This window comes from Lepidochelys kempii, chromosome 1, assembly GCF_965140285.1.
Source record: "Lepidochelys kempii isolate rLepKem1 chromosome 1, rLepKem1.hap1, whole genome shotgun sequence".
Taxonomy (NCBI): domain Eukaryota; kingdom Metazoa; phylum Chordata; order Testudines; family Cheloniidae; genus Lepidochelys; species Lepidochelys kempii.
Window position 1 is genome coordinate 261,177,422 of NC_136380.1, and position 25,506 is coordinate 261,202,927.

At 41.7% G+C, this 25,506-nt stretch overlaps 1 protein-coding gene across 6 annotated transcripts in view; it reads left to right on the forward strand.

Annotated features, from left to right (window-relative positions):
• The window catches only part of EP300 (EP300 lysine acetyltransferase), a 129,115-nt gene that overhangs the window by 39,579 nt on the left and 64,030 nt on the right, over positions 1-25,506 (forward strand). For all 6 annotated transcript variants that reach the window (XM_073327139.2, XM_073327141.2, XM_073327148.2 and 3 more), the window contains exons 3-6: positions 7,635-7,811; positions 13,275-13,536; positions 15,240-15,353; positions 16,665-16,901. In XM_073327139.2, coding sequence (XP_073183240.2) covers positions 7,635-7,811; positions 13,275-13,536; positions 15,240-15,353; positions 16,665-16,901 — 790 coding nt within the window. The remainder of the gene's footprint in view (positions 1-7,634; positions 7,812-13,274; positions 13,537-15,239; positions 15,354-16,664; positions 16,902-25,506) is intronic.

The window sequence follows — 25,506 nt, forward strand, 5'->3', positions numbered from 1 at the left end:
CCAGATTTGGGAAATAGTCCCTAGGTTGATCACAAACCGGGAAGAATTAGTAGGGGAAGCAAAAGTGGATGGGAACCTGGGAGGCAGTGACCATGAGATGGTCAAGTTCAGGATCCTGACACAAGGAAGAAAGGAGAGCAGCAGAATATGGACCCTGGACTTCAGAAAAGCAGACTTTGACAACCTCAGGGAACTAATGGGCAGGATCCCCTGGGAGAATAACATGAGGGGGAAAGGAGTCCAGGAGAGATGGCTGTATTTTAAAGAATCCTTATTGAGGTTACAGGGACAAACCTTCCCGAAGTGTAGAAAGAATAGTAAATATGGCAGGCGACCAGCTTGGCTTAACAGTGAAATCCTTGCTGATCTTAAACACAAAAAAGAAGCTTACAAGAAGTGGAAGATTGGGCAAATGACGAGGGAAGAGTATAAAAATATTATTCGGGCACGCAGGAGTGAAATCAGGAAGGCCAAATCACAGCTGGAGGTGCAGTTAGCAAGAGATGTTAAGAGTAACAAGCAGGGTATCTTCAGGTACGTTAGCAACAACAAGAAAGTCAAGGAAAGTGCGGGCCCTTTACCGAATGAGGGAGGCAACCTAGTGACAGAGGATGTGGAAAAAGCTAATGTACTCAATGCTTTTTTTGCCTCTGTCTTCACAAACAAGGTCGGCTCCCAGACTACTGCACTGCGCAGCATAGCATGGGGAGAAGGTGACCAGCCCTCTGTGAAGAGAGACGTGGTTTGGGACTATTTAGAAAAGCTGGACGAGCACAAGTCCATGGGGCCGGATACGCTGCATCCAAGAGTGCTAAAGGAGTTGGCGGATGTGACTGCAGAGCCATTGGCCATTATCTTTGAAAATTCATGGCGATTGGGGAAGGTCCTGGATGACTGGAAAAAGGCTAATGTAGTGCCCATCTTTAAAAAAGGGAAGGAGGAGGATCCTGGGAACTATAGGCCAGTCAGCCTCACCTCACTCCCTAGAAAAATCATAGAGCAGGTCCTCAAGGAATCAATTCTGAAGCACTTAGAGGAGAGGAAAGTGATCAGGAACAGTCAGCATGGATTCACCAAGGGCAAGTCATGCCTGACTAATCTAATTGCCTTCTGTGATGAGAACTGGCTCTGTGGATGAGGGGAAAGCAGTGGACGTATTGTTCCTTGACTTTAGCAAAGCTTTTGACAAGGTCTCCCACAGTATTCTTGCCAGTAAGTTAAAGAAGTATGGGCTGGATGAATGGATTATAAGGTGGATAGAAAGCTGGCTAGATTGTCGGGCTCAGTGGGTAGTGATCAATGGCTCCATGTCTAGTTGGGAGTCTGTATCAAGTGGCTTCTGCTACTGTATCAAGTGGAGTGCCCCAAGGGTTGGTCCTCGGGCTGGTTTTGTTCAGTATCTTCATTAATGATCTGGAGGATGGCATAGATTGCACCCTCAGCAAGTTTTCAGATGACACTAAAGTGGGAGGAGAGGTAGATACACTGGAGGGTAGGGATAGGATACAGAGGGCCCTAGACAAATTAGAGGATTGGGCCAAAAGAAATCTGATGAGGTTCAACAAGGACAAGTGCAGAGTCCTGCCCTTAGGACAGAAGAATCTCATGCATCGCTACAGACTAGGGACCGAATGGCTAGGCAGCAGTTCTGCAGAAAAGGACCTAGGGGTTACAGTGGACGAGAAGCTGGATATGCGTCAACAGTGTGCCGTTGTTGCCAAGAAGGCCAGTGGCATTTTGGGCTGTATAAGTAGGGGCATTGCCAGCAGATCGAGGGACGTGATCGTTCCCCTCTATTCGACATTGGTGAGGCCTCATCTGGAGTACTGTGTCCAGTTTTGAGCCCCACACTACAAGAAAGATGTGGATAAATTGGAGAGAGGCCAGCGGAGTCACCTACTGTGTGGCACCCATAGGGACACTACATGAAAAGGAGGAAGTTACTTACCTTGTGCAGTAACTATGGTTCCTTGAGATGTGTACCCCTATGGGTGCTCCATGACCCACCTTCCTCTCCTTCACTTCAGAGTTCTCAACCAGGGGCCCTGCGGTAGAGAAGGAACTGAGGGTGGTTTGCCCGCACAGGGCTAAATTAGCCTCTAGGAAGAGCATGAAGGAGGGAGAGCACATGTGTGGGCCAAATGGACACTGCTACCTAAAATCTCCCATCAGAGGCGCAGATACAGTTGAGCATCCATAGAGAGAGACATCTCCGAGAACCATCATTACTGCACAAGGTAACTTCCTCTTCTCCAATACTAGTCAGAGAAGTTGTCCAGAAAGAATTCTTTGCAAGACAGTGAAGGTCTGCTGGCTTGGGCCTGTCTTCACCTGGGAGAAAGGATTAAGAATTTATTTTCAGTCTGGTCCGGTATCACTTCTAATAGATTTCAACTCCATTTTCCTTGGGATGATAGAAATTCTGGACCTGTTCATCTGTAACCATGTGCAAAACTGATTCCAGGATAGAGACCTGCTCATCTTCTAAACCAAAAACTAGCTCTGAGATTTATGTTCCATAGATCTCAAGGAGCTTTATATTTCCAGTGTGTCCCAGCTAACAACTAATGTTTTGCATTCGGGAACAACGATAAGTTTTTCAGGTGATGACCTTTGGTTTGGAATCCTCTCCTCTCATGTTCAGATAGTTTATTTCAGGTAGACAGCCATAGACAAGAGGGGATTCAGATCTACCACTATCTGGACAATATGATGTTGAAGGTGCAGTCATACAAGGTCACGCTTTCCAGGCTGTTCATTGTTTTTAAAGTGTGGGATTCGCAATGAACCATCAAAGCTGCCATATCCCATCTCAGTAACTCTAAACCTATGAGCTTTCTGCATAACCACTCTGAGCCTCTTAATATTTCCCAAGGAAAAGCTTTATCAAATCAAGTCTTCATCGGGCTGTTCCTCAAGCATTCTACAAACATGAACAGACCAATGTCTTGAGCTGGTCAGCATGGTGGTGGTTTTTATGTAAACTGTTCCATGAACAGTGCTTCATCTTCACCTCTTCAGAACTTCTGATTACACTGGGTCTCTACTACATAAGAATATCTACCACCACTTGACAGTCCCTTCAGATGTTTGATGGGTCCTTCATTGGTGGTGGTCACATTATCTCTTCCAGGGCAATCCTGTTGTGGTGACTGGCTTATATGGGACTCTGTGGCTCAGGATGAGTGATACAAAGATTTCTCCTCCACATTACATTTTGACTACCATCAGTAAGTTAGTCCTGCAGTCTTTACATAGTTATCTAAAATGATGGAAGAAAGAATATTCAGAAAGGAATATTAAAATAGCCAGTTTAAGTCAGTCTTCACAACTTACGTGCGCACACCCACTATCACTACATCCTTGCAGTATGGGAACCTACTCCTGGATGAATGTAATACACAGAACAGGGTTCAAAGAAGGCAGTAGCAGCTGTCCAAATCCCAAGACAGGCCTTAATGGTCTCAAAGCACTAAATTCATAGCCAACATACATACTGACAATGGACAACACACTTACCATGAGCTTATTTAAGAAAAAAAGAACAAAACCAAAAACCAGGACCACTCTGTATCTCTCTGCTCTTCTGACTGGAGAGGAACCACTTTTTGATATATCCCCCTTGAAACAAAGAGCATATATGCTTTTTGTACCAGAAGCAGACTATCTCAAAAGATCAACAGAGTATAGCTTCCAGTTAGATATTTTTGCTACTTGTCTAACCGTTTGGAAAGATGCAAATGGACCTATTTGCCTCTAAAATGAAGATTCGCTGCTACTTTGTCAGATAGAGACCTAGGGGCCAAGATGGAGGCTCTTTCTAATGTGACCCCCCCCCATATTCCCGCCACATAGTTTGTATTATGACAGGCATCCGTTCTGCACCCCAAACCAGACAAATGTCAGCTAGCTTCAAAGTATTTGGCAAGTATCTAAAGAGAGCTACTTGGATGATATCATACTGCTAACGTCAATTTAAAAAGTTGTCAAATATGTTCTAAGACTTTGGTAAGGTTTAGATACTGGTGAAAAGACCATGAATTTATTTATCGCTGTTAAAAGTGAATCATGCCCTAGAATTAATTTGGAGAGCCCTAACTTGGGCATGTGAAGGCTGCTATGTTGTATGAGACAACATCTGCACTTCATCAAGTATTCTCTGTGCATCTGGCAAGAAGAATGTCTTTGCATCTGGGCTCTATAATACATCCTCTGCAAAAGGATATATTAGAGACATAACCCTGGAATCTTACCTCCTACCAATTGCACTTGTGGTACACTTGATTGAACGCTGGAGAGAGGTCTTGTACTTGCAGTTCAGCCAGGTGGATTTCCTGGTGGTGGTGGTCACAACTGCCAGATAGGTGTCAGGCAGGAGCCCGATCTAGTCTTGGTATTGGGTATATATGAAACAGAAGATGTTTCTGACTGAACCACTATTTATCCCCCAAAATATCAAAAAAATATCCTTGTGTCTCTCACCTTCACACTGAGGAAAATTTTTGGTGTATGCTGGACATATATGGGGCTACCAGAGTCTACATTAAACTAAACTAGAGCCCCTAAATCATCTGTTAAAATTAAGATGGAGATCAGATGAAGAACTTCAGAGACTTAAAGGTAAAGACCTTTACTAATATGTTAAACCTTAGAATGTTTCTTTAATACTGTTGTAATGTCATGGGCAGAAGTCATATGCTTATGATCAAATGCATTATAGCCACATTCATCCATATTTCACCAAATTCTACAAAGTAAATATCCATTCCTCAGCCGATGGGATCTTTGGGTGTTAATTGAGTGAATAGGAAAATTTTATCTGCTTACTTAGAAATGTCCTTCAGATAATATCACTATATCTAGACAGAGGATCACTCCGGCTTAAAATGAATACCAATTTTTATTCCATTATTTTTAAAGATCCATCATATGCACAGCAGTAGGTGAAACTGTTAACTAATGTGAGATTTTTGTATTATAAGGTTGGCTTTTCTCAGAGTTGGGTGAACTTATCTTGCCTGGTAGAAGTTATCTCAAGTGGCCGGCTTTTCAGTAAGAGAGCCACTCCCCTTCTGCCAGTAATGGACAAGTCTGGTTCTGACCTAGAGATTGCATGCTGGCTGAAGAACCACTGTAATGGATCACTGAAAGCTATTACTTGAAAAAAAGAAGATTTTAGATAAGCCACAGGTAATCTCAGGGCAGTAATTAAGTTGAGAAGCAAGTTGCTTTCACTCTGCAGCTTGAAAGAGCTCTGAACAGTAGAAGCAGCCTCTGCAGTTATTCACTCTAGGAAGAGGACCCAAGAACAGCCTGGAGAATAGTAATGGAGGAGACACAAACCTATCAGATGCCAATAAACTCTTTTATTGAATGGGGAAACGGAACAGCCAAAGGAGATTGAATGGCTTTAAATTGACTAAATACCTGCTAATCAGAGGCCAGTATATAAGATGGAGTTTCCAAATAGGTGTCCAGAATAATAGTATTCTGATACATATTTCAGCATCCTCTTTCCCATGTGTTACGGGATGGAAGGATGTTAACACCTCACCTGAATAGTGGTGAGAACTTTTTGTGCTGACCTTTATTGTATTTTTAGTCTTCCTGCTGGACAATTTCCAGATTGTCTGAGAAAAAAGTGAGATTTTACAAAATGAAAATGGTAAGATGGATTCTTGGAGTTACAAGGATGAACCGTGTTAGAATGAACCAAGGTTAGAGGAAGTGTGAAGCAGAACCAGTTATAGAAAAGCTGAGGAAATTCAGGCTTAAATTGTTTGTCCATGCAAAAAATCAGATATATAGGAAATAGGGTGCGTTAAACTTAAAAGTGGAGCTAGATGACTGTCCTACAAAAGGATTTGATTAACTGCAGAGTTTTGAGGAACAGACTGGAATGGAGGTCTCCAAGAGCTGAACCCATATAGATGGGTCTGAGGCTAGAAGAAAAGAGAAGTATAAGAGATTTGTGGGGATAGGAGGAAACCAAAGGAGGAATGGAATATAAGGGAATTCACAGTGTAGGGAAAGAGATTGGAGGGGGTGAAGGAAGGGAAAGGGTTGGGGGGGGGGCATACAATGTCCTCTATACTTAATGGGAATGTTGACCTAAATTCTTAAGCAAGTGTCCTGGATACTGAGGCATACCCAGTGCAGCAGTTTGGAAATTCTCTTGCATCTTTCTGATGCACTAAAAACAGAGCATTTTACTGAATTAAATGTATAAATGAGTAATGCATCTGCTACAGTGATAGATATATAGCAAGAGCATCCATGGTGATGGTAGAGTAAGGACTTTAAAACCTAGAAAAACTTCTTTGAAAAGGATACAAATTTTCATGCGGAGTAGGAGGAAACTTCCTGTGGGTAGATTTCATAACTTCATACTGCCTGCAGGGTACCATGCTACACCTTCCTCTCAGATATCTGGGACAGGCTACCTTACTACAGGGTACTGGACTACCTGGATCACAGGTCTGATTCGGTATGGCATTTCCTGTGTGTCTGATATTTAATGAATTTTTATACTTCCTCTTGGTTTTTGTATTACAAGTACACAATCCTACTGTAGAAGGTGTTTGGTGTGCAGGTGGTGGAAGTTTTAGCAGATGGGTAGGAGTTTTTGGGTTAAGCTCCACTGATGAGAACGGAGGTGCTATCGCTAATGCTGGTGCTGCTATGCAGGCGGCTGAGCACTGATTGCTGTAATTGGAGCAAACAAAGGGCTAGTCTACATGGAGGCTTGGCGCATAGCAAGTAAAGCGACAGCATACTGGCCTGCCGTGCACTAGCTGGCGGTGTGGACCCTGCTACCGTGCACTAAAAGTTCCTTAGTGTACTTTGATATACTGATAGCAGTATGTCAAAGTGCATTACAGAGCTTCTAGTGTGTGGTAGCAGGGTTCACCCAGGAGGTTACTGTGGGCGCCTATGCTTGCCACTCACTAAGTCTCTTGTGTAGACAACCCTTCACTATAGATGAGATCTTAGTAAGTTTAAACTTTTGTCCTTCTCTTCAATGGGCTCCCACCAGTGCTAGTTACAACTGGATATAACATGGTTATTGCTAGCAAGACTCTAGCAATGTTTGCAGAACAGTCTACCTGTGTGACCATATGCAAATCACCTAAGCTCTCTATGCCGAAGTTCTCCATCTGTAAAATGAGGATGCTTTTTTACCACACACTGATGCAAGGATACAATAGTAATTTGTGAAGTGCTCTACCGCTATATAGTGATGAGCACCATAGTAAGGAATAATAAAAGGAAAGCTAACCTTGAGTGATTAACTTGCTGGACTAATGCTTTACATTGAAAATATTGCAACAGTTCTAACTAGATTAGCATAGGTGTCAACTAGTTCTACAGAACTCTTAAAGAAGACCGCCTAATCAGTGTGTTAGACTTGCTGTGATAAGGTATGGAGGTACATAAAGTGGTTTGGAGGAGGAACGGGCAGCATGTGTCAGGGCCTCATGTAGCAGAATACTTTTGGTTCCTGGTTCTTTATATGCCATTTAGTCTCTTCTTGTAGTATACCATATGAAATAGTAAGCTAAGTAAAATTAAATGGAAACACATCTTCCTAACTAAACCTAGTATAACTTTTTAAATTTCTTCTTAATTCTTAGATGGGAATGATGAGCAATCCCAGTCCTTATGGCTCACCGTACAGCCAGAACACTGGGCAGCAGATTGGAGCCAGTGGACTTGGTCCCCAGATGCAGAATAAGACTGGGCTACCAAACAGCTTACCACAGTTTCCAATGGACAAAAAGCCAGTTCCTGGGACAGGAATGCCTAACATGGTAGGTAGAATTATAGGTTCCACTTTCAAATGGTAGCAGCTCAAATATGGGTCTCTTGCAATATTCTGCTTGTGGTGCTCTAGGATTTTATAGCTATCAAATACCGTGTGCATTCTCTTTGTCCCCCTGTGTCATGGGTATGCATGGAGGAGGGTCTAGCTCTCGCTGTGAAAGATAGAGCCGAGAAAGGAGGTCCGAGAGTGAGTGGCTTCCCCGCCCCGCCAATGGTGGCAGACTAAAGGGATGTCAGGAGGAGAGGTGATGGTATGTAACTATGCAGAGGGGGTGAGTCCTTGCCCAGAATGAGCTTTATTACCTTCTGTCCAGCCCTGATTTTTTTCCCTCCCACCTCCTTCACTGGTGTGTTCCACTGTACTCCCTCAGGTCAGCTTTCTGTCTGGAGAGCTGCTTTTCATCCGTCCACTACCAGATTTCCATGAGAGAAGGAACAAACCCTTCTGTTTTCCCCACTTGTAGTAATATCTATTTTGTGGTAGCACCTGGGAGCCCCAATCACGGACCCAGGGTCTCATTGTGGAAGACACTGTACAAATGTATAACAGAAAGATGGCCCCAGCCCCAAATAGCTTTGCTCATGTTTTAGAAGCAGCAGCTGTTCTGTTGCGTCTGTTTTCAGGCAGCTACTGTTGGTGGTGGCGCTACCCCTTTCTGTTGTTGAAGCAGAACTTTCAGAGGAAAAAAGGGGTTCTTGAGTGAAGTGGGTGTCCAAAAGGGCTAGAATTAAAATGAACACTTAATTTTTGAGACACGTTGCTTATTCACAGGGTCGTCTTTTTTCATAAAAAAGAGCTGGTGGTTCCAACTGCCCTTTAATTTTGCATTTCATTATTATAAAAACTTTTAAAATAATTTAAATGGATTTGTGTCAGCCTCCTATGTTCATAGTAGAAAGTAGTGGAAAAGGGTATCAAAAAGGATAAACACTAGCCCTGTCAAGCAATTAAAAAAATTAATCACGAAGTTAATAATAGAATACCATTTAGTTAAATATTTTTGGATCTTTTCTACATTTTCAAATATTAATTTCAGTTATAACACAGAACATAGTGTACAGTGCTCACTTTATATTTTTGATTACAAATATTTGCACTGTAAAAAAAAATATTTTTCAGTTCACCTAATGAAAGTACTTTCATGCAATCTCTTTATCATGAAAGTTGAACTTACAAATGTAGAATTATGTAAAAAAAACAAAACAAAACTGCATTCAAAAATAAAACAATATAAAACTTTAAAGCCTACAGGTCCACTCCATTCCTACTTCAGCCAATCGCGCAGACAAACAATTTGGTTACAATTTGCAGGAAGTAATGCTGCCCACTTCTTGTTTACAGTGTCACCTGAAAGTAAATACAGGAGTTCGTATGGCACTGTTGTAGCTGGTGTTGCAAGATATTTACGTGACAGATGCGCTAAAGATTCATATGTCCCTTCATGTTTCAACCACCATTCTAAAGAATGTGCATCCATGCTGATAATGGGTTCTGCTCAATAACGATCCAAAGCAGAGCAGACTGACGCATGTTCATTTTCATCATCTGAGTCAGATGCCACCAGCAGAAGGTTGATTTTCTTTTTTGGTGGTTCGGGTTCTGTCGTTTCTGCATCGGAGTGTTGCTCTTTTAGGGTTCTGAAATCATGCTCTAAAGGTTGTCCCTCTCTGATTTTAGATGGCACTTCAGATTCTTAAATCTTGGGTCACATGCTGTAGCTATCTTTAGAAATCTCATGTTGGTACTTTCTTTGCGTTTTTGTCAAATCTGCTGTCAGTGTTCTTAAAATGAACATGTGGTGGGTCATCATCAACGCCTGCTATAACATGAAATATATGGCAGAATACGGGTAAAACAGAGCAGGAGACATAGAATTCTGCCCCCAAAGAGTTCAGTCACAAATATAATTAACGCATTGTGTTTTTTAACAAGCATCATCGGCATGGAAGCGTGTCCTCTGGAATGGTGGCTGAAGCATGAAGGGGCATACAAATGTTTAGCGTATCTGGCACGTAAATACCTTGCAGTGTTGGCTACAAAAGTGCCGTGTGAACACCTGTTCTTGCTTTCAGGTTGCATTGTAAATAAGCAGGCAGCAGTATCTCCTGTAAATGTAAACAAACTTGTTTGTCTTAATGATTGGCTGAACAAGAAGTAGGAGTGAGTGGACTTGTAGGCTCCAAAGTTTTACATTGTTTTGTTTTTGAGTGCAGTTATGTAAAAAAACAAATGTAGATTTTTTTAAGTTACTTTCACTATAAAGAGATTGCACTACAGTACTTAAATGAGGTGAATTGAAAAATACTATTGCTTTTGTTTATCATTTTTACAGTGCAAATATTTGCATTAAAAATAATATAAAGTGAGCACTGTCTACTTTGTATTCTGTGTTGTAATAGAAATCAATATATTTGAAAATGTAGGAAAACATCCAAAATATTTAATAAATTTCCATTGGTATTCTATTGTTTAACAGTGCAATTAATTGCAATTTTTTAATCACGATTAATTTTTTGAGTTAACCGCATGAGTTAACTGCGATTAATTGACAGCCCTTTCTTACTATTATGAACATACTTGTTTCTGATAGGTTCATCCTTAAAAAGAAAAGATTTCTCCTTCCTCTTAAGCATTAGAAGCTAGACTTTTGTTTTAGCAGATGTTTGTGGCCCAAAAGCCACTTCGAACTAGCTTTCTAGAATTAAATTGGAGATATTAAAGCACTCTTAATTTAGTTTTCGCTGATCTTATTTATACAGTGCTCATGCAGAGGCCCTAGGGGTGCTACACAACAATTTAAATGCAATACAATCAAAAATCTTCTCATTAAAAAACAGGAAAGGGAGAATCCTATACAGGGACTGAAGTTACTGAAAAAAGTTCTGGAAGCAGTGTCGTCTGATTCTTTTGAAAAATGGGAAGGGTGAATGACATGGATGTCTTAGTGATATAGTGCAGGGCTGGCCAACCTGAGAAGGAGCCAGAGTTTACCAGTGTACATTGCCAAAGAGCCACAGTAATACATCAGCAGCCCCCCACACCTCCTCCCACCCACGGGCAACCCCGCTGATCAGCACCTCCCCGCACCTCCTGATCAGGTGTTTTGTGGCGTGCAGGAGGCTCGGGGGGAGGGGTGTGGGAGGGAGGAGGAAGGGAACTGCAGGTTCAGGGGAGGGGGCAGAAAGAGGTGTAGTGGGTTTAGGGCCTGTGGCAGAGCCGGGGTTGAGCAGTGAGCACTCCCTGGCACATTGGAAAGTTGGTGCCTGTAGCAGTCAGTGCCTATCCAGGGAGCTGCATATTCACTTCTGAAGAGCTGCATATGGCTCCAGAGCCACAGGTTGACCACCCCTGAATATCATACCACAACAGCAAAAGCATAATGATGGAACTCTTGGTATGAGATTGGTTACCTGTCAAACTGAGCAACAAGAAAAGGGTTCTTATGGTGTCCTGGTCCGTGATTAGGGCTGCTTGGTACTACAGTAATATAAATAATATGAAGTCCTACAATCTTTCAGAACTCTAAAAACCAACAGGACTGTCTTAATCAGTTTGTCATTAACAGGCAGCCAGTGTTTATTCCTAACGCAACAGTGTTGCTGCATTCTATAAGTGGTAAAGAGCCCTGCTAAAAGTCCTACTAGGAGAAAATTATAGTCACTAAACTTTTTGTCTTGGGAATACATTGCTGTTGCAAAAGTTGTTACAGGATAAGTCAAAGTGTGGCTGGTACAAATTTAGTGGAAAAACACTTTTGTACTGTATCTGATAGTTTTCCCTGGAAAGAATGTCCAAAATAGTGCCAGAGTTCTAGCGTCATTCTATTTAACGTATCCCCTCAGAAGATGGGGAGGAGAGCGGGAGGCACCAAAGAGGATATCCTTGTACTGACTGCCAGTACCTAATATCAAACTTTAAGTCTTCATAGGTTGAGGAGGAGATAGCATTAATGGCTTTGGATATCAGTATTGACCAAGCACATCTCCAAAGCAGATATTGATCAAACAGGATCCACGGGTCGAAATAAATGTTTGTTTGGCATACTCATACTCCACCTCATGTTTAGAGGCGATCTCAGTAGGAAGCGTTATATACATTGAGTATGGATGAAATAGGATAAAGTCCTGAATACTGCATTTCAGGCTATTTTGAAGAACAGTTCATCACTGAGTAATTCCAATCCTTTACTCATATATCAAGAGGGTAGTTCCGTACACAGGACTGTAGGCATAGTTTCTGAAGCAACTTCTTGTACTTGCAGAATCCTTGGAAAGGTCCAGCATGACCACTATAGCCAGGTAGCCCAAATGTCAAAACATCAGGAGGGTTGTGCTAGTAAGGGTCATGAACAATCTCCTCTTCAGAAAGCTTCAATTCAGACTTAAACCTGCTTAAGATGACTTATACATCCAGGTGCACCTAGAACGAAACAAACACTACCTTCCCAAGTCTCCTGCCTAAAACAGAAAGGTTGCAAACAAGCCAGTAAATGGCAGCACTTGAGCATTAAGACTTAATGGTGCCCTTAACCTTGCTCTCCTCCTTTTGCGGAAGGAGGATGTTGATAATGCTATTCAAAGCAACTAAAGAAACCATGGGGACAAGATCACACAGATAGTGAATCTCAGAAGATCCCAGAAAAATCTTCAGTCCTCATCAGAGATTACATCAAATTAATTAGAAGTAGACAGTCCATCAGAAGCCTCAGATTTTGCCGTTGAAAAGGCACAAAGAGGAGCCCTGCAAAGAACTCATCACAGGTCATTTGAAGGAAATGCTAAATGGAACAACACAGTCTAGGCTAATTATACTGTGCACTACCTGGAAGTTTGTGTGGCATCTCTGGTAGAGAATAGGTAGAACCTTTGTGTTCTGTATGCCTGCATGAAATCTTTGTGACTAGGCAACTTCCCAGCCATCTCCTCTTCAGTTCGACTCTGTTGCTTTCAAAAGTGGAGGACTTCTTTTGTTAGCACCTCTTTAAATAATTGTACAAGTGCTACAGGATTTCTCTGTTAGATTTATCTTACATTTAAACAGCTGCACCCACAGCTCTTTCTGATGTTTTAAAAATGAAGTTTAAATCTAGTCATATTTAATGAGACTTTAAGTTGTGTGCCTCACAAGTCAATCTGAAAGTGTGTGTGAATTGAAGTGGCCTTAAGAAAATCATATAGATAAGGTAGAAAAAAAGGAAAGGGGGGTGGGGGAGGAAGAAAGAGGCTGAAAGTACTGTTGTCAGCAACAAGTTTCAATACCAGTGTGCAACAGTGTTAATAAATATTTAATTCTGGTAATCATTGGTTAAAGGTAGGTGGAAGATATAGTTCTCAATGCAAAATTGTATTCATGATGTGATTTTGTGTATAATCTAGCTAATCAGTGAATTGACCCTTTTTAAAAAGGGACTTGATTTTAATTTGTGTGTGTCTCTGTCACTTCCCTCAAGGGCCAGCAGCAGGCTACTCAAGTTCAGCAAGCTGGGATGGTGCCAGCTGCTCCCCAGGGAATGGGGTCAGGTGCACCTACAGCAGACCCAGAAAAACGCAAACTCATTCAGCAGCAGCTCGTTCTCCTCTTACATGCTCACAAGTGCCAGCGGCGGGAACAGGCAAATGGTGAGGTGCGACAATGCAACCTCCCTCATTGCCGTACCATGAAGAATGTCCTCAACCACATGACCCACTGCCAGGCTGGCAAATCCTGCCAGGGTAAGTAGAGAGTGAGCATGTGAGTGTGCTTACAAGAATAAATATAGGATTGGACAGGACTCCATGAAGGAGATGATGTAGAATTTTTCTCACTTATAGACACTGGGGAATTTAGCTTATAAGAGGGTTTTGACAGCAGGATGCTTCCATGATCACATCTGCATGCTAAGAAAAGAAAGGGTTAAGCACCTTTTGTGATGCAGAGGCATAGCCATTCAAGTTTTGTCCCCATCCTGAAATACAATAAAACCTACCAAGAGTGATCACTTGTGAGAGTTAGCAAAAGTAGTTGTTTGTAGGAGGTCTCTCTTCAAAGGTTTGCACACCAGAGAGCAGTGGTGTTCTATGGCCTCTGCAAGTAGTCTTGCAGTGACAAGTGGTCTCCCTTCAGAGATGGTCTCTAAGACAGGCTTTACTGTAACTGTTAACAATGGCCCACAGCCATTTGACCTCTGGCTGTGATATTGTCAGATCTCACATGGTAAAGGGTCAGCTTTGACAGTACTTAGTCTGGAAACTGCCAAGGGAGTGCTGCAGTAGCTGATGTTGGGGGTTCAGAGGGGAGAGTGCTATATTTTGAGTCATTAAGCATCCAGTGCCTCATATGCGTGTTTGGAGACTGTGGTGCTGGAAATGTACCGTATTTAGGATGACTATGAAAAATTAAGGTCCTGACCACTTCTTTTATTAAAAGACTTCCAATGGTAGTTTCCTAGAGAGTAAAGGTAAACATAAGCCATCAAGGAATACACTTTTTTTATATGCCCTTTTTGGCTGTGGAGCAGTTGTCCTTCATGTTGTAGTTAATAATGGGTCAAAATGGAACCCATGTTTTGTGCATACCTTGTAGTCTTGTTTTAACTTACTTACAGTTCTACACAGTTCAGTTTAAGTTCGGCAGTAAGGCTTAGGTAAACACCCTTGAATTTTTTTGTCACTGAAAGTATGAAAGAATTAACACCTAGGAAAGTGGATGTTTTGGGATTGGTTTAATAATATTGAAGCCTCTTGTCTCTGGTCTGTACTGACCTGGGAGAAAGTTGAAACAATGACAGTTGTTGCAGATTTCTGGCTATTCATTGGCTTTTGTACAATTAGTTGATGGAAAAGAAACAGGATGAAACAGTCTGTAGTGGCTAGTGGGCAACTGCACACTCTTCTGACACTTGTACCTCATTTGGGGTTGTTGACAAGGACAGCAAGCAAACATGAAAAATCCCCTCTGCCCCCAAAACTGATTCCTTCAGGTGAGGCATGGGACAGTTTGGCTAAGAGCACTGGGTATGGATGGGTGCGTGTGTGTGTAAGCATGCTTCGATTTCCGATTTTTATTCTGAAAACTCTCACCTGCACTAAATTCAAATTTAAAAGCAGAAATGAGAAAGGAGAGCAGAATGGCATATATAAACCTAATGGAAAGGACCTTAACTTTTGTTTAGCAACAAAACTGAACTGTAAGACCTCTTTATTTTCTGCAAAGAAAACACTCTAAATCCTGTCCTGGTAAGAGGTTAGACCAGATACCTTAATGAATCTCTGCCATCTCTGATTAAAATATTTTGTGCTGTTGTCCTTCATAGAGCCATGACTTGATGGTCCTGTGTGCGTGTGCACATGTGAATGGGCATGAGAGAGAAGCATGTGGAGAAATGAAAATGTAAAATTATCTTTTTAAAATTTTTTGTTCCTCTTCCCTTTCCTAGTGGCACACTGCGCATCTTCACGACAAATCATCTCGCACTGGAAGAATTGTACAAGACATGACTGTCCTGTGTGTTTGCCTCTCAAAAATGCTGGGGACAAAAGAAACCAACAGTGTAAGCCTCATGCAATTCAAGCCTTTGCATGCTAGATTAATCATAAAAGGTCATGTTTAGTGTTAGATCTGTGTTATTGTAAGCCCCTAAGAGTATGGATCAGAGTAGAGCTGCCGTGTCATCCAGGAACTAACACGTGAGGATAAGGATTTTCATGTTGCTTTGGAAGAATATCCCCTCTTTCTCTAGCTAGTACCCAATATAATGTTGAAAACCCCCTTAGATAGCTTAATTTAGCCCTTTTTAGCTGGAGAGAGGAGGCCAGCATGATGCTGGGGCAGCCCAAGGGCTGGTAGTTCTGAGAGAAGAAATGTTGGGCATGTCCATTTTCATCCTTGTCAGAACTGTGAAAGTGGGGTTTGCACACTAAAGATTAAAAAGTGGTGTGTTCTAAGAACTTTTGCCTGCTCAGTTCAATATGAAAGTATTAAATGATATTACAGTGTTATACTTATGCCAGGTTATATACTACTTGAATTCAAAGTCTAGTTTTGGAATTCTTAAAATTTCTGGTTTATAAATGCCCTGATAACAGAACACTGTATGTGTAATTAGAGCAAAAGATTTGTAGGGTTTACCACATACTCTTCTGACCTTCAGCTAAGGTTGAATGAAAGTAACTTCTGCTTCTCACCTGACCAGCCCCTCTTCTTCCCGTTCTAAGCGGACGCTTTTCTGCCATGTGAAGAATATTCTACATAAATTCATCTCTTTTTACCTTGGCAGCTTCTGCATTATGTCCCAGCATGCTCCCCCATCCTTCTCCTGATGTTACTTGCCCAAAATTTTTCTTGCTGTCTGACTCTCCCTTGTTGTTCCTGTCTAAATATCCCAATGCTTCTGTTTCCCAGTATTCCCTCCAGGAAAAAAACCCAAACCATTCTCCTTGCTACTTTGTGCTTTTCTCACAACTGGTCCTCTAGGCTGTTTACCTCTGTTCCGAAACTTTGTATCGAGAGAGAGAGAAATAAAGAATTCCATGAGCAATCTGGAGGACTCTGCTCCTCGGGCCTTTAACATCTGATTATGTGCTGTTTGAGCTTTAAACTGGTTAAAGCAAACTGACATGTCCAGTACATTTAATATTAGTGTAAATTTACTGTTCCCAGTTCATAGTGAAAGTAGTACATTGTGGTAGGGTAAAATTCCTCAAACTTCGCATTGTGGACTCTCTTGACCAGGGTGCTCATGTAACTGCTCTTGTAAGGGTATATTTTGGTCATACCAACAATTGAAATTTTGTGCACTTTTACCTTTTTCTTTGGTCTCAGTTTCTGACATTTTTGTTGATATGGTATCTGTCTTTTCCAGCATTACTGGGGGGAGCTGCCGCAGGACTTGCAAATACTGGCTCTGTAGGGGTAGGGCAACAGACTACGTCCTCTATAAACACTACCAGTCAGATTGACCCTAGCTCCATTGAGAGGGCCTATGCAGCCCTTGGACTGACCTATCAAGGGAACCAGATGCAGACGCAATCCCAGGCTCAAGTGAAGAATCAGCAGCAAGGGCAGTCACCCCAGGGTCTGCGCCCTATGAACCCCATGAGTAAGTTGACACTCAAGTATTAAAATACAAACTGTATGCAGCTATCTTCTGTGCTTTGTCTAATGCATGCTTCATGATACGAAAATGCTTCAAGATTTCCTTAAGTATTTTTGTTTCAGAACTGTTTTGTGTATATTCACACCTTGCACAATACTGGAATGCAGGTATGACTTCATGATCAGATGCAGATTGAAGCATTTTACAGCATTGTCATTTGTTCTGTAGTGTTTAAAAATTTGAAAGAGCTAAATAGGGAATTGCTCTCCTCAACTCATTGTTTAGATGCTTAGAATCGTTCTCTGTCCCTACGTTGCTTATTTTAGAACCACCAAAGAGTACTTAGAGATCTTACCTTGTATCTGAGCTACCCAGGGAGTCAAACTGGAACCGGAGAACCAGTTTGAACCAGAATTTTTACTTGAACCAGAACCGAACCAGAACCAAACCTGAACCAGAATTTTGTCCTACCTCCTGACCTGAAACTGAACTGGAAAAAAAAATTGGGGTTACTGCTTAAAATAAAGTTTCAGCAATTTTAAGCTCAGTATTTTAAAATACTGCTGTGATCTTATTTTCATTATAAAACAAGACAAAATAACATAAGCGCGTGATTGCTACCAGAAAGGCCTGCCCCAGTATAATGAGAAAGGAATGGTAATAGGAAGAGACCAGCCCGGGAGAGGGGAAGCAGGGGGCCCCAGAGTGAGATGAGCTTTCTCCTGAGACTCCCCTCTGGGAAGAGAAGAGGTGGAATGTTCCCTTGTCCCAGAAGTTAACAGTAACTCTTCAAGCCCAGGGGAAAAGGTAATGGCTCCCCAACTCTTCTCCCTCTTAGGCCTCCTGCCACTCCTGTCCAACACCTGGGGCTCCTCCCTCCAGTTGCCCCAAACTCAAGAGTGCTTTCATGTACAACTTTAAAAAAAATACATAGCTGTGTATCTTTAAAACACTTCAGAATAAAACCTTTTAAATGTGATACACTGAGATGATGAGATTCTCATGTGGCCCTGTAGCAGTCCATACACATTCATGCTTGCAGTAGGTGCAAGTACACAAAAGTAAAATATTTGCTTCATACCACTCCAGTGTGATTCTTCTTCGCAAATAAAGATGGTGCATTTGAGTAACTTCATTTAACAAAACAAAATGTAATGCAAATTAAGACAGTTAAATGGATGCTTTGAGATTAGCATAGCCATTCTTTGGTTGTCTTTACCCAGGTGAAAAGCCCAGAATAAGCAGAATTTTATTGTTTTCTGTGAAGTAACCTATGTGGTGCATTTAAGGTTCAATTGATGGATATCAAGGTCTTCCCAACCCACTCTGATCTGGCTTTCCTCGTATCTCTAGACTATTTTCTGGAGAATATTTTTCTGTTCTTTAGTCATAGGAGAAATGTGTGCTAGAGCTAAACCCTATTTCCGAGGACAGTTGCTCTCTGAAGTTTCTGGAGAGCCTGTTGAGATTCATGTTCTTTATTATTATTATTGGATTAGTGGAGAGAAATTAGACTGCAATCCCTCAGGGTGTGGCTCCTTTTCTCCTCAGATTATTTTCATTTTAGCCAATCTGTGCTATTCTCATTTCTGAATACAAAGACTGTAGATAACACCAAAGGACACAGTTCTGCCCTGGATTAGTGTTGATTTTTCTCAACCTTGGTCTGCTCTTATTCTCATGCTTGGCCTTGCTATTGATATACAATATAGCTTCATCAGAACAAACCTTTTTTTTCTTTCTCATGCTCGTTTCTATAAATGCAAAATGCCATTGTAGTTTGCAGATGGCTGAAGGATACTTTACTTGACTTTGAAGGTAGCCTGCAAGAGTGTGTCTCCCCCCCCCCCCCTTTTTTTTTCCCCCCTGTTTTGGCATTTTTGCTGGGAGAATCAAGCCTGAATGATTAGTCTTATGTTATCCTACAAGAAACTGAAACCTGACCAGTTAAGAGAGGAAGAGATTTTTAGCCAGACGACAAAACTCATCATTTTATAATACCTGTTTGACTCAGATTCCCATCAGACTTTTGGAAGGAAAGCTCCTTGTGAAAGTTTTGAGTACCACAACCCGTTTAGATGAGAGCTGTGACTTTCTTCAGTTCTCCGATTCTTTCTAAAAGGGAAAAAAAAATCCTCCAACAAACCAAAATTTTTTGAAGTAAAACCACCAACCATGAAGCCTTAAACTTTCAAACCATTGTACATCATGAAGATGAAACTCCTCTTTCCCTCCTCCACTAGTATCTTTAATACTTGTGAATGATTGTTGCTGTTTAGATATTCTGCCACAGTCTGTAAAGAATAGCATTTATGAAGACTAGCCAGTCTGGAGCTGATCAAGAGGGGGGAGTAATTCTTGTCTAGATTGTGCTTGATGTGTAAAATGGTAAACTTCTGAAAATCTCCTTTCTTGGTGGTGTCAAGAGGTACAATTTCAAAGGTCTTCTCAAGAAATTGGCCAATTGAATCATCTTCAAACAAGTTGTCATTGATTTGTTCACCCATGTCCCTCTCAAGCACACACAAATTTGTAGGAATACACCATTCATGGTGGTAATATCATTTTTAAAGAGCCAGCACTATGATGGGAGTCTGATTAGACTTGGGACTCCAACTTTATGTAGTCCTATTGTGAATGTCACCCTTCTTTAGATACTGATTAGCTTCTCAAATCAGGGATTGTCAGTTCCTGGTATTCTCTCCTCTCCCAGTCATAATTTATGAGCAGCCGACATGCCTTCTGAATAGCTTTGCAAGTTAACATGGATTCTTTACTGACTTAGCCACTCACTGAGGTAAATACTGATGTTCATGCAGATTTGTCAGATAAGTTTGACCTCACCTCAAATGCTGTGCTCAGTTTTGTCAGAAATAGAATGGGTCTGTAAAAGGCCAACAAATTCAGGCCTTGGCATGAAGGATGGCAGATGAGGAATTGAGAAGTTTAACACTTGCTTTTTACTTGGAGAGGGTAAGAGAAATGATGGCAGTAAATAAAAATAGACTGACTACAGAAGACCCAGTGAGCACTCCTGTTAACCAAATGTCTTTCTGTTTTATTATGGGTAAAGGGTGAAATTAAAGGCAGCAACGACAGTAAAACCAAGAGAAATTTTAATTGTGTGAAGAGACTTCTGTGGGTCAAAGACATAGCACAGGAATAACTTAACAGTGAAAGATAAAGCTGCTAGGGCTGGGAATCTTTGAAACTTCCTTAAATCAGCAGGATCAGTGATGGACTGATCCTGCTGATTTGGGGGTTGGACTAGATGACCTTCTGGGGTCCCTTCCAACCCTGATATTCTATGATTCTATTCTATGATTCTCTTTTATTGCCGGCTTCCTCACTTCCTTGATTTTCCCCACATAATCCCATACGTGGAACACTCTAGAGAAGAATATTGAGACAGATAGCATAGTAAGATTCAAAATAGCATTACACAAGTGATTAAGACTAGTATCTGCAACTAAACATTAGAAAAATTACAACCTTCAGGCTTCAGAGCTGATCACCACCTGAGATTAGAAAGAAATGTCCTTCTTCCATGCTGTAGTATTCCACTATTACAGAAACTTTTAACTGATCAGAAGAGGAGGAACCCTTCCTCTGACAGCACTAGCTCTTGTCAAACAGTGTACCAGTGTAGATGGACCATGGCTTTCTTTGGTATGGCAGTTTGTATCTTGTAACTCTCTCCTGTCTTAGATCTGCCATTATCACCAGAGTGAATGTCCATGGAATTGTAGCTTATCTGAATGGCAGAACTTAGTCCTGGACTATGATACACAATACACTTTATAAATTAGTGGAGGGAGTGTGGCTAAAGTAGCAAACAAGATGGTGGTTAACTCCAGCTCTCTGCAATAAAGGGGAGGGGAAACAAAAACAATTTAAGAAGATAAAAAGAACCAAGCCAGTCTGAATCAAAAGATCTGTGCCCTAAATGTGAATAACCATCTGTGGAGCTAGTTTTGGAAAGAGAAAAAGAAGGGTGAAGAGAGCTGGCCAGATCCCAGTCCCAGAGAGCAGCTTCTGGGGGAGAAAATTCAGCAAAAGTATCCAGTGCCATCAGCCTGCAGAATTTATTAAAAAAAAAAAATAAAAAATGTACTAGTGTGGCTGGGGGAGGAAGTGTGGCAGTGGTAGCCACAGGTAGGTAGTGTAGAAGTGTGTGGTGACAACCATCTTGGGGGAGAGGCACAGTAGGCAAGGAGGAAAGATGATCTAGATGTCTGGGAAGGGAAAGGAATCTTCCAATACAAAGATTTGTCCCCCCAGAATGAAGACATGTCCATGAAAAAGAGTAACTCCACTTCGAGCAAACAGACTGTGGAGGTGGGTAGTGAAGCCCCAGTCACAAAGGGTGACCTGAAGGACCTGCTGTTAGAAATCAAAAGATGAATAAGGAGATGAGGGAAGAGTTCCATGCTTTCATTAGATATCAAAAAATGAAATGAGATTAATGGAAAAATATCAGATGTGGAAGCAGGATTAAATGAGCAATTGGACAGCACTATTAATCTCTGTGAAAGAATTGGAACTGAACAGAGAAAAAGAAATAGAATTAAAGCTAGAGGACATGGAAAGTAGAGAACACAGGAATAACATAAGGATTTAAAGGTATTCTGGACACATTGGATGATATTTTCCATGACCTATTAAAACTGGGCAATAAGAATTACATTCATATTGAGAGGGCTCACAGATCCCTTTCCCCAGGCTTCCCGCAGGCTCCAGACCAAGAGATGCAATTGTCTGTCTACACTACTATCAAGACAAGGATACAACACTGAGAGCAATGAGGGAGGGAGCTGAACCACTGATGATTCTTAACCAGCCCATACAGATTTTCCCAGATCTGGCAATCTCAGTCCTTAGAAAGTAAAGAGAACTATACCATGTGACCACAATTCTTAGAAAGAACAATATAAGATACACTTGGGGATTCCATTTAGACTGTTCCTTAAATGGAAGGATAGATGTATGTATGTCTGTCTCAGATCAGGAAGTGGGGGAAGAGGTACTTACGGACATGGGAATAGGCAAATCAGATCAAGAACAATCTGAATGGGATCAAAGGCATTAGTGCCACAAATCACCAAGAAATCACTAAAACAAGGAGGAGTCCGGTGGCACCTTAAAGACTAACCGATTTATTTGGGCATAAGCTTTCTTGGGTAAAAATCCACTTCTTCAGATGCATGGAGTGAAAATTACAGATGCGGGCATTATATACTGACACATGAAGAGAAGGGAGTTACCTCACAAGTGGAGAAACAGTGTTGACAGGGCCAATTCGGTCAGGGTAGAATAAATGAGCTGAAGGGTAAGGTTAACAAACACCTTCCTCCTATCCCCCCAGCAGAGAACTAAAATGCCACGGGGTCGAGGTAAATATGGGGGAATTCATAGGAAGGGAGGAGAGAAAGAAAAGAGGGATTAGAGAACAGAAGCAGGTGTTAAATTATGTTTTAATAGAAAAGATTATATTCAAAAGTTGGGTCTCAGAATTAAAATTATGGTAAATCTGACTGTAGATATTATTCTGTTACTCATGGATCTTATTCCAGGATTAATATGACTTTTGCTTCTAGGACTTTGCTAATTTAGTCAAAAAAACTAATTTGAGATTTATAACTTGGTCTGATTGTGCACCTAGCTGCATGTACTAGATTATGAGATTGGGACTCAGTGGAAAAATGAAAGGCCTAGATGTTAAATAGAGCTTTATTGTGTGACCCTTCCCCCACCCCCATAGAATTCAAGACCTGGAAGAAAATTTTCAAGAATATACAGAATAAAAAAGGGATAATTGAAAATGTCGTCTTGAGTGCTGGAAAGTCAGTAATGAGGGGTATCCTTATAAATAGAGAATCCTACCTCAACAAGAGGAGAGCTCTTGAAGAGTTTGGTTAAAGTAGGTTGACCTAAATCTATATGATCTAAAAGTGTAGAAGAATATAATTAAGAGGGAAGATTAACCCGTTACAGATAGATAAGGCTGAGCAAACACTTAGATATATTAAATAAAAATATTATGAAAAGGGCAATAAAGCTGATAGGCTTTTAGCCAGCAAGTAAAAAAAGAAACAGGATAAATCGGCCATCCCTCTGATGAGAAATAAAAAGGGAGACTTGGAAATTGGCATCAAATAGATCTCTGAAACATTTATTAACTTTTCCATCTTTGTATGCTTCAGAACCTCCAAATCCTGAACTTTTAAACAGGCATTTGAGGAGTGTGAAGCTACCTTGGCTTTCAGAGGATGATATGGCCATTCTTGGTAAGCTAATTGCTGCAGAGGATGTTGAAGTTGTAATTAAGAATTCAAAATCCAGTAAAGCTCCAGGTCTTGATGGGTTTCCTGTGGAGTATTAGAGCACTAAAGCCTACTGTCACTGAATTGATTAATGGTACAGTAAAACCTCAAGAGTTACAAACACCTCAAGAATGGAGGTTGTTCATAACTCTGAGCAAAACGTTATGGTTATTCTTTCAAAAGTTTAGAACTGAACATTGACTTTATATAGCTTTGAAACTTTACTACACAGAAGAAAAATGCTGCTTTCCCGTTATTTTTTTTTAGTAGATGAACACAGTCTGTACTGTATTTGCGATTTATTTTGGGGGGGAGGGGGTGTCTCTCTGATACTGCCTGATTTTGTACTTCTGGTTCCAACTGAGGTGTGGTCAGTACGTAACTCTGGTGTTCGTAATGCTGAAGTTCTGCTGTATATTGCAGGGGAGCAAGACACCAGATTCATGGAAAGAGGCAAAAATTGTGGCCATTCCTAAAGAAGGAAAAGATCTTGCCAATTGTGCATCATACATACCTATTGCTTAAATTTAATGTGGATGCTAAAATTTGACCAGATGTGTTCATCCTGACTAGTCTGGTTTGTTGCTGGCAGGCATTTATATAGGAACTCTAAATTTGATCATGTTAATTCTAACAATTCCTCCACAAAAGAAAAAGGGTGAGTTCTAAAGTTCTTGATAAGCCTACCAAGTGGGGTGGGCTAGCTTTCCCTAATTTGGCTTATTATGAATCATAATTAAAATGTGATCAAGTGGGTTAACAATAGACCATCCAAGCACTTTAAAACTTGAACAAGACTGGACCCCACTTACAGCTATAGTAACTTTTAGTCTTAAAAAAAAGGTTACTAATCTTCTATAACTGTTCTTTGCCACACTCTCAGTTCCTTCTTGCTGGCTAACTCTGATAGCGGGGTAGGAGGGAGGGTTTTGGAATGGACATGAGCAATACATCTTGAAGAACAACAGTTATGGAAGATTAGTAACTATTTTTTCTTTGAGTGCTTACTCATATCCATTCCAATGTAGGTGACTCCCAAGCAAGTGTAGGAACAGGGGTTCGGAGTTGATTGACAAGCAGACTGTAGCACTGCTCTGTCAAAGAAAGTATCCTCTCTGGCCTGCTTAGTGATGACATAGTGAGATGCAAAAGTGTGGACCAAAGACCACATTGCTGCTCTACAGAGGTTCTGGATGGGAACCTGTGCCACAAATGCAGCTGAAGATGCCTGTACCCTTGTGGAATGTGCTGTTAGGTCCAGAGCCAGGACTTTTGCCAGGTCATAGCATGTGCGGATACAGGAGGTGATCCACCATAACATTATCTGGGCGGAGACTGGGGAGCCTTACATCCTGCCTGCAGTTGCCACTAGCAGTTGAGTAGTTTTCCTTTCTATGAATAAGATCAGTGCCTGGATTTCCAGGTTCTGAGATACATAAAGAGCTCCTAAGGAGGGTGACTTATAATCCTCCTGCAGGGGTGCAACATCAGTCTCCATGACCGCCTTATCTAGGGAAAAGGAGGTGGATGCTTGGACAGGCACCAACCCCTACTCTTTGTCCTCAGCTCCAGCCGAATCCCATGGTGCCATCTCCCAACATACAGCACCGGCCTCTGTACTGGAGCCTGGATCGTGCTCTGGTGGCGGTGGCAGTCTGGGCTCTGAAGCCACTGAATATGATCTTCTGGAATGGGACCGTTGTTGCACTGGAAATGCCCAGAGGTTCCAAAAAGGTCACTATACGGGGAACTGCCACTGTCCTGGCGGCACCCTTTGACTTGGGTCAATGGCGGGATAGTGCCTAGACTGGAATTGCTGGCTCCACCGTGAGACATAGGACTCTGCTTAAGAGTCCATCTCCAAGGATCACTCTAGAGACTGGGGTAGAGCAGTGCCAACCAGCGCTGGTGAGCGGTGCTGGGAGGGTGGGGCCTGGGTTGTGCCATCATGGCTGGTTTCCCCTTTGAAACTATCTGTGGCCTCAAGCCTGCAGAAGTCCTTCATGTCAGTGCCGCCATTGACAGTTCCCGCAGAGCCAGGAACGTTGGTACTGACAGCACAAGTAAGTCCCTTGCTGCTGTGAAGGCCTCTGGCATCGACAACACTGGCTGGGTTTTGGACCTCTGACCTGTCTCATGTTGATGAGTCTATCAGTGCTGGATTCAACGGCTCTCATTCTGGGACCAGAGTCAATGGCACAGCGTGGGTTGTCGGCATCTCAGGGTGGCCCAACCCAGGTCTCACCCTGGCAGTGTTCCCTTGTCCTGCTGATCTCCGTGTTGGA